We start from the raw sequence: 12,515 nt of genomic DNA on the forward strand, positions 1-12,515 counted from the left end.
CTTTTTTAAATATCCTCTTCAAAGCTTATAATAAAATTAACGGTACCAATTTTCCTGCACCAGATGCGCATTTCGACAATACATGTCTCATCAGTGATGATCCTGGCCAAAATATTTGAAATCCAAAGCTTATATAAAAGATGAAGAGCTATAATCCAAAAAAAACATGCATCAAAATAGAACTATTATAGTATATTTAAAATAAACATTTATATATAACAGTTAATATGAAATTGAGAATGGAAATGGGGAATGTGTCAAAGAGACAACAACCTGACCATAGAAAAAAACAACAGCAGAAGGTCACCAACAGGTCTTCAATGTAGTGAGAAATTCCCGCACCCAGAATGGTCTTTAATGTAATGTTCTCAAGAGTTTTGGGGAAAGGAGTTGTTGACTTTTAAAGGAAAGCCAATCTACAAATGTAAAAACCAACCTATTAGTTCCGTTGACACTGACAAGATTTCCCGTATCAAATGGTCGTATTTGGTATGATTTACCACCACAGTAAAATCCTGGGTCACAAAGGCCATCTGTGAGTGTATTTCCTAAGCCTTCACAATATTCTCCTGGGGGACAGTCCATACAGTCAGTCATAGATTCACCACCTACAAATATAGAAATTTGTCACTATTAAAGCATAATTAGGTATCTGTGTTATTGTGGCACTTTTATGTTTGAAGTTTGAACAATTTGACAAAATATATTTCTATTTTCTTGTTTTAAATATTGATATTTTTAAATTAAATTTTTCCAAATTTATCAAATTATCTACCCTTTATTTGCACAGACCTTAAATTAAACTGGAAATTTATTTAATACTGTTAACTAAATGCACATAAAAAGTATTACCTGTATTGTTGTAGTATGTTCCAGCTGGGCACGGGTACTGCATATCAAATTCTGTTCCTATTGGGCAGTAGTGACCAGTTGGACAATCTATAGGTGTTATTGTTGCATTCACACAATATTTTCCTGCAAGGTCAAAAATTAAACATACTTTGAAAACTACCCTTTTTCAACATCATAAGTATTCAAATTTTGTTCTCCCCTCACTTTTTTAAAAAGAGAAGAAAACACTTGAAAACGATATGAATATTACAATGATATAACGTCTGCAAGTAAGATTATTAAAAAACATATCTACATATCTACATCAAATCATGCAATATTATGGCTATATAAATTCACAGAATCAAGTATTTATTTCTCTTCCAAGTTAAATTTTGACCTCAGTTCAGGTATGCTTAACATAATTTAAAAATATATTGCATTGCTAAAAATATCTCTTACCTGCTGGACAATCCAGACATTGGTCTTCTCCGTCTGTGGGAGCATACTTTCCAGGTGAGCAAGCTGCTGGGTAAGTGGAGTTGGAAGGACATTCATAACCTGCTGGACATATGTCACCTGTGCCCAGGTATGCCACCATGGAATTTGGTGTGGCAATGTTGACACCTGAAATTGTTGCATAATAATTTCTTAGTTTCTTTAATTTTCCATGCTTGGTCTGTCAGTTATGCAGTAAATATTCATAAAAACAGCCAGATGACCCTTATTTAGAGGTAAGGATTAGGGGGGAAATAAATTGATTTCAACAGTTGTTTTGCTTAGACAGGTTAAACTAATTATATATAGAATATAAACTTTCACCAGGTCCAATAATTTCCTTTAAAAAAATGAAATAGCAAATATTTTTTATATACCCAAAGAAAAACATGTAATATGAATCTGAACCACAATCTTAATAGAAAATAGTCTCTAATATTTAAATGACTGTTCAATCTGGTAAGGATACATTATAGAAGGAGATCTAATGCATTTAAATTTACCTGATACACAATAATATCCTGCATGACAGACATCAGCCGGCTGAGATAATCCTGGAACATCACAGTAATGGCCGCCAGAACATTGTGTACACTCTGTTTCATTGGTAAGTCTGTCACTTGCTCCAAATGTTCCTAAAAAGTAAAATATATTTTCTATAAAATGCATTACAAAAAGTAACTTATAATTTATTTGACAAATAAATAATCAAAAGTGTTTATCACATATTCATACAAATCATTATTTTAAATCTTCTGAATAAAACTTGCATTGTCCAGATCCAAATTTGAGTGGACAAAACGGACTTTAAAAGACTTACCTATAGGACATGGAAGGTATCCCGATCCAGTTCCTGGTGGGCAGTAGTTTCCTTGTGGACAAGGGTCAGCATGTGATCCTGCTGTACAATAGTAACCCTGTGGACAGCTCAGACAAGCTGCGGCTCCTTCATTCTCCATGTATGTAGAATCTGGACAAGCTGTAGGGGAGCTTGATCCATTGGGACAGAAATTACCAATTGGACATATGTCTCCTGTTGTACTGTCTGTAAGTGAAAAATAAAAAGATAAAAACAGGAACAATAAAAAAAAAAGACAAATATGATAATTCTTAATAAAAATTTTAATAATCAGAATAAGAGTAATCCAATATTTGCTAATATACTAAGCATTTCTGTAATACATTCTTTCTTATGCTATCAAATAATATACTAAAAACAAACTTTGGAAAAGAAAATCTATACAAATTGGTTTTATATAAAAATACATTTGATTTCTTTCTTTTCTTAAACAATTTAAGTGTCTCCACCCCCAAAAAAAAATTAAATAATATATGAACTGTACATACTTGTTGGATTTGGAACACTGGCTCCACCTATACAGTAATATCCCTCCATACATTCTCCTGTTACAGTGTCGTTTCCTGCCTGCTCACAATAGAAGCCTGGTGTACAGGACAAACATTGGGCTAAAGAAGATGTTCCTAAAATAAATATGAAAATTTGCTTAAATAAAATTACGGTTCAGTAAATTTAGTAACCAAATTTTTTTTTTATAAAAATTATTCAAAAAACAATTTTCTCTATTAGTCCTTCAGAAAAATGCTTATCAACATCAACATTCAGTACCGGTATATACAAACAGGGATAACCTGCAACAATAATGTCCAGTTTTTTTACAAAAAACTAAAATCCAAATCACTGTAAAAAAAAATAAATGCTTTTCTCTAATTCTCGTTTGCCATAAAGCCCTACCTTCAGATGGTTGGTATGTTCCTTTTGGACATTCAATAGGAGTTGGTGTTCCTTGTGGACAATAGTGCCCAACAGGGCATCTGTAACCATAGGACTGTGCCACTGGACTGGCCTCAGTAGATGCAAGCTCACAGTAATGACCAGCATTACATTCTCCAATAGGTTCCACCAGTCCAGCGGATGGGCAATAATAACCAGGGGTGCAAGGGATACATTCATTTGCATACCGTAAACCAGTTCCATTGTTGAATGTTCCAAGTGGACAGGAATTTCCTAAATTTAACAGAACATAAAATTACGATTGAAACAAAAATGAAATGTCTATACAAAAACATTTTTTTCTTTTGAAAATAATATTGAAAGCAGTCTAAAATTTCAATTAGTTCCTGTAGTATACTTTAAATCAGAAGTCTATCAACACTTTTTTGAATTTGAACCCTGATAGTGGAATGGTGCGTTTTACTTCAATCTTAAATAAATAGAATTGCCTGTTCTTTTGCTGAAGATTGGTTGTTGTTTAATTTCCATGGGTTCTTTGGTTTCATAGGTACTCTATTTGAACAGGCTGTCATGAAATAGCCAAGAGAGCTGAAAGTACTGTCAAAACATCAACAGTCAATCATCCTGTGTACTGTCAAACAGAGTATTTTCATTTTTTTTTTTTTTTTTTTTTTTTACAGAAGATGAAAAAGTCCATATCTTTTATAAAACGTATATTTTTTTCGGAGTTAAAAGTTCAGTCTTACCAACAGATAATCCGCCATCACAATACATGCCCTTGAGGCAAGGTTCACCAGTGACTCCATCTGTAGGTTGTGAAGTATTGGCTCCATTGTAACACAGGTATCCAGGATCACAATCACCTTGTACAGCAGATAGTCCTGGGTCTTCACAATATTTACCTGCGTCACAAGATCGGCATTCACCTGTTAATGAGAATCAATTTTTTGTTTAAGGAACACAGAGTAAGGGACATTTTTATAATAAAATGGAATATTTATTGGATTTTTCAAAGACTATTTCTATAAATAAAATTTAGAAAATAGTGCATTTTTTTCATTTAAGTTCCCACCAAATCAACTTTTTTTTCTTCTTGAAAGTATCTTTGTAAAAAATAAAGCATAGGCAATGGTATCTAAAAAAAACATGTATAAACAAGTGAAACTGCGAGCTACTGCTCACTGATGATACCCCCGCCGCAAGTGGATAATATTAATAGTGTAAAAATATGCAAGTGTTCGGTAAACAGGAAGTTGTCGAGTGATGAATCTGAAAACGCATCACACGGTATAGCTGACTTATATAAATCCTGAAACCAAATTTCAGAAATCCTTGTATTGTAGTTCCTGAGAAAAATGTGACGAAATTTTTCAACTTGGCTATCATGTGTAAAATCATACAAGTGTTCGGTAAACAGGAAGTTGTCAAGTGATCAATCTGAAAACGCATCACACGGTATAGCTGACTTAGATAAACACTGAAACCAAATTTCAGAAATCCTTGTATTGTAGTTCCTGAGAAAAATGCGACGAAAAATATTCATTGGACGGACGGACTGACTGACTGAAGGACAGACAGAGGTAAAACAGTATACCCTCCCTTTTTTAAAGCGGGGGGTATTATTACATAAACAAACAACAACTACTGTACATCAGATTCCTGACAAAGGACAGGTGCAAATAGTTTGTTTCAGTTTGTATTACTATGTTGATCTTACAAATCTTCCGACAAGATAGTTTTAAATTTCATGAATGAAAAATTCTTACTAGCAGAAGCCAACATCTGGATATCTCCATATCTTCCTGAAGGACAAGGATTCTGATTGGCATATTCTGTTCCTGCAGGACAATAATGTCCAACCGGACATAACTGTGTAAGGCTGGTGATGCCAGTGATATTTCCTGTCTCCCATGGATCACAGTAGAACCTTACGTCACATGTTAAACAAGTAGGTCGTGTTGTAGCCCAGTTGTAGAATCCTAAAAAATAATATTCAAATGATAATCTTCTTGATCATTACAGGTAAACATAAATTACAACTAAATCTGGATGCATCATCTTAATCTGTCTATTATACTTTCAATCAAGTTATATTTATTAATAAATTTTCAATTGCTTTTCTTTTACAGATTTAGTTTTCTCTGCAAAAATAAAATTAGTACAGATAAAAAAGTACTGTTTACCTCTCCCACAAATAATCGGTTGCGGACTTCCTTGAGGACAATATGATCCAGCTGGACATTCATATGATGTTGGACTGGCTGTAGTTTGTCCCTCTGGACAGTAGTAGCCACCACTACATTCTCCTTGTTCTTTTGTCATACTCAGGGCATCACAGTAGTAACCTATAATGTTAAGTATGGCAAATAAAAAAATCTTTGAAAGGAGGTACATCTTTGTTTAAAATTAAATTCTGAAAAAGTCTTTCATTTACTAAAGTAGATCTTTTTATCATTTTTTCAAAAAGTCAAAAGTGAATATCATTTGAAAATTTGCATTTCAAGAAAGAATGAAATAAAACTCATTTATATAAATATTTTATATATAGCCATACTATTGTTTACATATTAAACCTTAGATTTCCAAATAACAAGTAAAGGTTTTAATTTCTATTAATTCAGAACTGGCCTTGTGATCATAAAATTTCAAGCACAACTTTTGTCCTCAGACCCACAAATCAACCAACAAAATCACTGAATTTGGTGATTCAAGCATAAATTTTGTACTGCCATTACTGAGTCAAGGTTTCTGACAGATAGTTCAGATAATTTTAATTCTGGCAGTTCATACCTGGTGTACATGGTTTACAATCTGTTACATTTGTATTTCCTGTAGAGTTGGAGAAAGTTCCGATTGGACAGGCCGTAAATGTTGCTGATCCTTCTGGACAGTAATAACCTGCCGGACACTCGAAAGCTGAAGGATTGGCCTCAGTCTGACCAGGTGGACAATAGTAGCCAGCATCACATAAACCTGTTAAATCATAAAAATATTTGTTATTATTCATTTCAACTCTTTTATGATATGGAAAATATACTGATGAATCAAACAGACCTTTTTCTTTTTCCAAATTTTATTGTTTATCACATTCTAGTAAAAAATAAATTCTATCCTTGTTTTTTTCAATCAAATTTGAGTACTGGCCAATTTAATGTAATTAATTTTAGCTATTGGAAAATAAAAACTCTCTAAGGAAAACAATTAAAACAAAAATAGAAAACAAATCAATAAGAATTTAGAATGAATAATTTACCTTTAGGTGTAGAAAGTTCATAATCATCACAATACCATCCTGATGTACAATCAATGGGTGCAGCTGATCCTTCTGGGCAGAAGCTTCCTGGTTGACATTTGCCTCCAGTGTAATTAAAGGCTGGACAGGTACAAACATCTATATGTGTATAATTACCTGAAAATAAAATCACAAATAATTTACATCACAATATTCAGCTATAAACATCTATAGATTGATTAAGTAACATAATGAATGTGTGGCACTTTAAGGAACTCCTTTTCATATAAAAAGAAGTTTAAGAGACTCAAAAATTTTCAAAAAATTTCTTAACGTCAACAAGAGAAATATTATTGACTTACCAAGAACAATGGGTTGAGCTTGTGAAGCGCCACCTGTACAGAACCATCCTGCACTACAATTAGCAGTTGGTTGACTGTTACCCTGATTCTCACAATACATTCCTGGTGTACACAGCAGACATGAGGATACAGACTGTTGGGTAGTCAATGGGTTGTATGTTCCTGCCAGACATGGGTACTCAGTACTGTACTGGGTCCCTGCTGGACAATAGTAACCAACAGGGCAAGGGTAGCTGTAGGCATCTGTTGTATTTTCTACACAATAATAACCACTTGGACATTGGTCACATGAAGCTTTACCTAAAATAAAAGGTTTTAAATGGCTATATTTATAAACTTATCATAGGCACAAGGCTTAATCCTCTTCTTTTTTTAAGACCGATGCACCTTCAGTGTACTAAAGACTCATCAGTGAATCCAAAATAATAATTTCTGTGTAAATATTTAAAGTTAACAAACACATATAAAATAAACATTTTATCTCAAATTAAAACTAGCTTGAATCACAATAAAGTAAGATAGTGGGGGGAAAATGTCATTTTGTTGATTTCTGAGTGTCGTGTAATATTTTAAAAACTCTTTTAAAAAAATAAAAAAGCAACACTAATAGGTCATCAATAAAATACTTGGGGATTGGCTGATTGCAAATACAAAAATATTTAAAAATTGAATATCTTACTAGTAGTAAGTGCATATGTTCCAGCAGTACATGGCAGTGGTATGGCAGATCCTTTGGGACAGTAATGGCCTGTTGGACACTCCGCTCCTGTTCCTTTGTTGGGTGAACTATCAGTGGGTGTCGATGTATCCACACCTGATGTACAATAGTGTCCGGCCAAACATTCACCATCCACATTTGGTGAGCCAGGGGTTCCACAGAAATTACCACCTATACAAGGTAAAATATATTATAGAAAATGTATCTTATTTTTCAAATCTATTTTTAGAAAGGTTGGTATTTGTTTACTTACATTAACTTTTATATTGTATGCATAACTTACACTTGATATGACTGTCTTCTAACTGATTACTATCTTATATATTTGAAGCAAAGACAAATTTCTGATATTTTAACAATTTATTCATATAAAAATTTATGATTCCTTTACATTCTACAGAGAGTCCTTTATTATGTAACCTTTATAATAATCCCTGCCCATTGCCATGCAAAACTTTCTGGCAGAAATTGCAACTTATCAAGTCATATACAATTTTATTTGAATATATAATTTTTACCTGTACAAGGTGTACATTCACTCTCCTGTATCAATCCAGTCGTGTTACCAAAAGATCCAGTAGGACAGGGTTGTAGGTCCGCTCCTGTTCCTGTAGGACAATAATAGCCCTGGGTACAGATATCAGCCCTATCACGATTCACACAATAATACCCAGCAGGGCAGGTATAACATGCTGACGCTCCTGTATGGTTCATGTATGTTCCGTTACCACATGGGGTTGGCATGGAGGAACCTACTTCACAGTAGTAACCTTCTGGACATATATCTCCTACAATATACATCAAAAGAGGTAAACATTATAATTATTGAGCATGGAAGTTTTTTTAAAGTTGTTATATTTTTGCTGTCTCTGAAAATGTCAATCAAAATTATTCAAAGAGACGTATTGAAGAATTAAACAATATGAACCAATAATTTTATACCTGGTTTCAAATTTAACATTAATAATCATGATTTTGTGAAAATCAAAGTTCTGTTCAGAGTTTTTATAATATATTTTATTCAGTCACATACCAGTTGTACCATCAGTTGGTGCTGAGATGTTGGCTCTGAGTGTACAATAATATCCAGCATCACACATATTTGTAACAACAGTCTTCCCAGTTGTCTCACAATAATACCCAGGACTGCAATGGATACAGTCATCTTCCATCCCCATACCAGTCTCGTTGAGGAAGGTACCAGAAGGACAGGGAACAGGAGTGGATGTTCCCTCTGGACAGTAGTTTCCAGCTGGACAATAATCTCCAAAGGTCTTATTCACTGGTGCTATTTCCTCTGATCCTAATGTGCAGTAATGTCCTGAAAAAAACAAAATAAATTTGCAGTGTGTTAGAATAAAATGGAAGGTATGATCTGCACAATTTTATGTAACTAGGCCATGTAATTTTCACTATGTTCTTACTATCATTTTAGTAACATGCTATTGATAAAATGTTCAACTTTGTACATATGGATAGATATTTTGACTCAACTTATTGTTTACGGATGGTCCTTTCTTTTAAAATGAATGTGTACATTACAATTTACCTTTTTGTCTGAAATAAAAGACATGTGTCATGAAAAAACACTACATCAAAACACTTGCAGCTGGTCTTGAAAGAATAAATTACACTCAAGGATGTTTTGAAGTTTAAATTCATCTATCCAGGAAATTGTAAACATCTGCCATTAACATTTTTATTATGTCCCATGGACCAGCAATTTGAATTTTCATTAATTGATTCTTTGGGAGTATGGATGATTTGGTAAAGCAAAAATTTAAATGATTTATATACATTGATAAATAAATTTTATTGCAACTGGTTACCTGCTGAGCAAAGTCCACTTTCTGCTGTAAGTCCTGTTGTTCCACAATAATAGGCTGGTGTACAGTCAGTACATGTAGTGCTGTTTGTCAGTCCTTGTGTGTTACTGAACGTTCCCCTTGGACATCCCACACCTGTGATACTACCTGCCTCGCAGTACCGGCCTGCAGGACAGATATTACCTGTAGTACCATCAGTGGGCGTGGCCAACTCTGCTGACAAGGTACAGAAATAGCCTGGGGCACAGACATCAGTTGGTTGGGTGTTACCTGAAAGTAGAATGGAATAAAATCATGTTTAACTTTCTTCAAAGATGAAAATTTATTTAAAAATAATCAGTTATAAAATTTAAAATCAGTGTCCAAATATCTCCTTTCCAGTACAACTGACTTAAATAAACGATTACTTTTAAAACTGATTTTCATTTTTTTTAGTTTTTTATGCACTATAATTGTTTAAAACTTTACTCTAGAACTTGAATTACTTTTTAGAAAACATTTTAATACATGAACTAAATTGTTCCTACTTCAAAATATATCTCCATATGATCAACATGTTAATCAATGACTTTAAAATAATCTATATTTTTTGCATCACCCTTCAACCCAAGAGTATCGCATGATAACCACATGATAACAACTGTACCTTCTCCACTGCAGTAATATCCAGGGTCACAAGGAGTACACTGTGTGTAGTTGTTTAGACTGGTCTTGTTACTGTAGGTACCAGCTGGACACAAGAACTCCTTCTCTTCCTTGGTACCCTCAGGACAATATGATCCTCCTGGACAGGGGGTGGGGACAGACACACCTCTATAACTCCTATGTCTGTTTGTGTAGTTTCCACTTGTTGTTACATTGGCAGCATCTAACACTTCATAATCACCTGTAAAAATCAATTATACATTACACCCAGATCTCCAGAAGTGTCATAACATAAAACTGCAAACTCACAAACAACAAAAAATACACAGCTACTGTTTAGCTTTGAATATCATCTTGTCTGCATGTTAGTCTACTGCTTGGGATTTCCAAGAAAAAATACTGGTGGGTAGGTTTGGTGGAAGTCAAATGGTACTTTCACTACCCTTATCATATATTATTTTAACTGGAAACCAAAATGAGTTGTTATTTATTGCATTGTGAAGTCCTAACCCTATCACTCATGTATCATTATCAAACTATAAATGGTATACAATCCCCCTACTACTCTTCCTGAAAAGTCTTAATTTCTAAATAAAATGAATTTTTTGATATCCTGTTTTAAAAGGTAAACTGTTTACATTCAACAAGTACAAATTGTTATCATAGATGTGTTCATACTAACCGAATGCTTTACAGTAAGATCCAGCTGGACAAATATCACATGTACTCTGTTTCCAATGTGGCTGATAATATCCAGATGGACAGCCAGTTTCGTTGTGGCTTCCTATTTCACAGAAATGACCTGGACTACATCCATATGTGGTAGGCTGAGGAGATTCTTGACCCTCTGGACAGTAATATCCAGCATGACAATCACCTGTGGGAGTGGGTAGTCCATATTGTTGACAGTATTGACCAGCTGTGCATGGTAAACAGTCCGAAATATTCACATTTCCTAAGCGATCTGAAAAATATCAAGCAAAATATTTTGGTAAAAACTTAAATTTGTAATAGAATATATTTTTAACATATTTACCAAATTTTAAGTTGATGTGATCACATGTTCACTGTAAACTACATTGTACTTTGAACCAGAAGTTTAACATACTATGTGAACGAAAGATAGACCAAAGGATGAATATAGACAGGAAAACATATTGACCATAACATTGTAGATTGGTTATAAAAATATGCTTTATTTTTATTCATTGAATACATGTATAATTATAACATCCAAGCATTTTTCAAACCATAAAAGCTATTGGTAAATTTTTCAATACTCTTTACACCTTCAAAATCATTGTTTTCTAAACTCTCTTCTGGGTAAAATTACCTGAATATGTTCCTGGAGCACATGCTTCCTGTACAGTGGTGCCCTCTGGACAATAATATCCCATGTCACATTGTGCTGGGTTAGGTATACTAGCAGTACCATTACAGAAATATCCAGCTGTACATAAACCTGTGGGTGTGTCTAATCCTGATGTCTCACAATACTGTCCTAATGTACAGGTCAGTGGCTTGTCTGTTCCAGCTGGACAATAATATCCTGAGAAAAAACATTTCAAATTTTTTTTGACAGTTGATTCTTTAGAAGAGGAATGATGGCCAATGAAGAGAACAGTACCATAAATTTATCCTTTTCTCAATAATGGTTTAATAATCATCTCTTTCAAACTTGCTATTATTAGTAAGTCCAAACATTTAACAAAATAAAATATTCAAATTGTGTAATCTAAAATGAAGCAGGACATTTTTTTTCTTTTAAGTAATATAACTGTAGCTAAGAAGTTTTTTCTCTTGCTTCATTTCAGCAATCAAAAGTTTTTGAAGCTACCTTTTTTAGGCATCACATTATTTTGTTTTAAAGAACATCCACTAGACATAGTATTTTAAAACAGCTTGATATTAAAAGCCTTTCAAGCTGTTCTGTTTAAATTGGCAAAAGAGAATGGTTATAAATAATACTGTTCTAACCTGGATCACAGACACCTCCTGTTTCATTCAATGAGTAGATAGGACATGACAGGGCACTAGTAGAGTTGACATATGTTGTGGGTTTGTCACTGTAAGCTCCTCCAGAACAGTACCAACCAGCGGCACATGTTCCTGTTGGTACAGCCAAAGCATCTCCAGCACAGTACATACCAGCTAAAAATAAACACAATCAGGATTATGAGCAATACCTTTCAAAAATTTAAGTGCATACATTTTGGAACTGATTTTCAATTTAATGCTATCAAAAAGAAATTGTTACTAAATCAGCATGATTGGTGAAAAAAAATGAAAATCAAATAAAAAAAATGTTTTAAACTAAAATGAAACATTTTTCTTTATATCATAATCTATATTATACAAAAACCTTGCATTGTGTTTTCAAGATATATACCATACCATTTATAATTTAGATTTCTGATTTTTATTTTTTTACAGTCTGCTATAAATTGACTAAATGCAATGTTTATACATACCTGTACAGGGGAGACAATCAAACTGGTCATCTGCTCCAGTCCTGTTATTGTAAGTTCCTGCTGGACACTCATATTGTAGTGACCATTCTGTGCCAGATGGACAATAGGCACCTAAAGAAAGAATATTTGTATAATTTAATATACAATCCTTATGTGAAAATCTTTCAACTTCATAGTTG

General features: G+C 33.5%; 1 protein-coding gene across 1 annotated transcript in view; it reads right to left on the reverse strand.

Moving 5' to 3' along the window:
* The window catches only part of LOC134715768 (uncharacterized), a 134,229-nt gene that overhangs the window by 33,035 nt on the left and 88,679 nt on the right, over positions 1 to 12,515 (reverse strand). Inside the window, exons 46-67 of the mRNA XM_063578195.1 lie at positions 12,337 to 12,447; positions 11,843 to 12,016; positions 11,199 to 11,414; positions 10,548 to 10,829; positions 9,867 to 10,106; positions 9,224 to 9,490; positions 8,428 to 8,715; positions 7,913 to 8,182; positions 7,356 to 7,565; positions 6,677 to 6,976; positions 6,336 to 6,491; positions 5,873 to 6,055; positions 5,266 to 5,427; positions 4,849 to 5,061; positions 3,829 to 4,008; positions 3,083 to 3,355; positions 2,677 to 2,811; positions 2,150 to 2,374; positions 1,833 to 1,964; positions 1,294 to 1,458; positions 853 to 975; positions 437 to 608 (exon numbers count right to left, since the gene is read on the reverse strand). Of these exons, the coding sequence (XP_063434265.1) occupies positions 437 to 608; positions 853 to 975; positions 1,294 to 1,458; positions 1,833 to 1,964; positions 2,150 to 2,374; positions 2,677 to 2,811; positions 3,083 to 3,355; positions 3,829 to 4,008; positions 4,849 to 5,061; positions 5,266 to 5,427; positions 5,873 to 6,055; positions 6,336 to 6,491; positions 6,677 to 6,976; positions 7,356 to 7,565; positions 7,913 to 8,182; positions 8,428 to 8,715; positions 9,224 to 9,490; positions 9,867 to 10,106; positions 10,548 to 10,829; positions 11,199 to 11,414; positions 11,843 to 12,016; positions 12,337 to 12,447 (4,477 nt within the window). The remainder of the gene's footprint in view (positions 1 to 436; positions 609 to 852; positions 976 to 1,293; positions 1,459 to 1,832; positions 1,965 to 2,149; positions 2,375 to 2,676; positions 2,812 to 3,082; positions 3,356 to 3,828; positions 4,009 to 4,848; positions 5,062 to 5,265; positions 5,428 to 5,872; positions 6,056 to 6,335; positions 6,492 to 6,676; positions 6,977 to 7,355; positions 7,566 to 7,912; positions 8,183 to 8,427; positions 8,716 to 9,223; positions 9,491 to 9,866; positions 10,107 to 10,547; positions 10,830 to 11,198; positions 11,415 to 11,842; positions 12,017 to 12,336; positions 12,448 to 12,515) is intronic.

The sequence above is a fragment of the Mytilus trossulus genome, chromosome 4 (assembly GCF_036588685.1).
Source record: "Mytilus trossulus isolate FHL-02 chromosome 4, PNRI_Mtr1.1.1.hap1, whole genome shotgun sequence".
Classification (NCBI taxonomy): Eukaryota; Metazoa; Mollusca; class Bivalvia; order Mytilida; family Mytilidae; genus Mytilus; species Mytilus trossulus.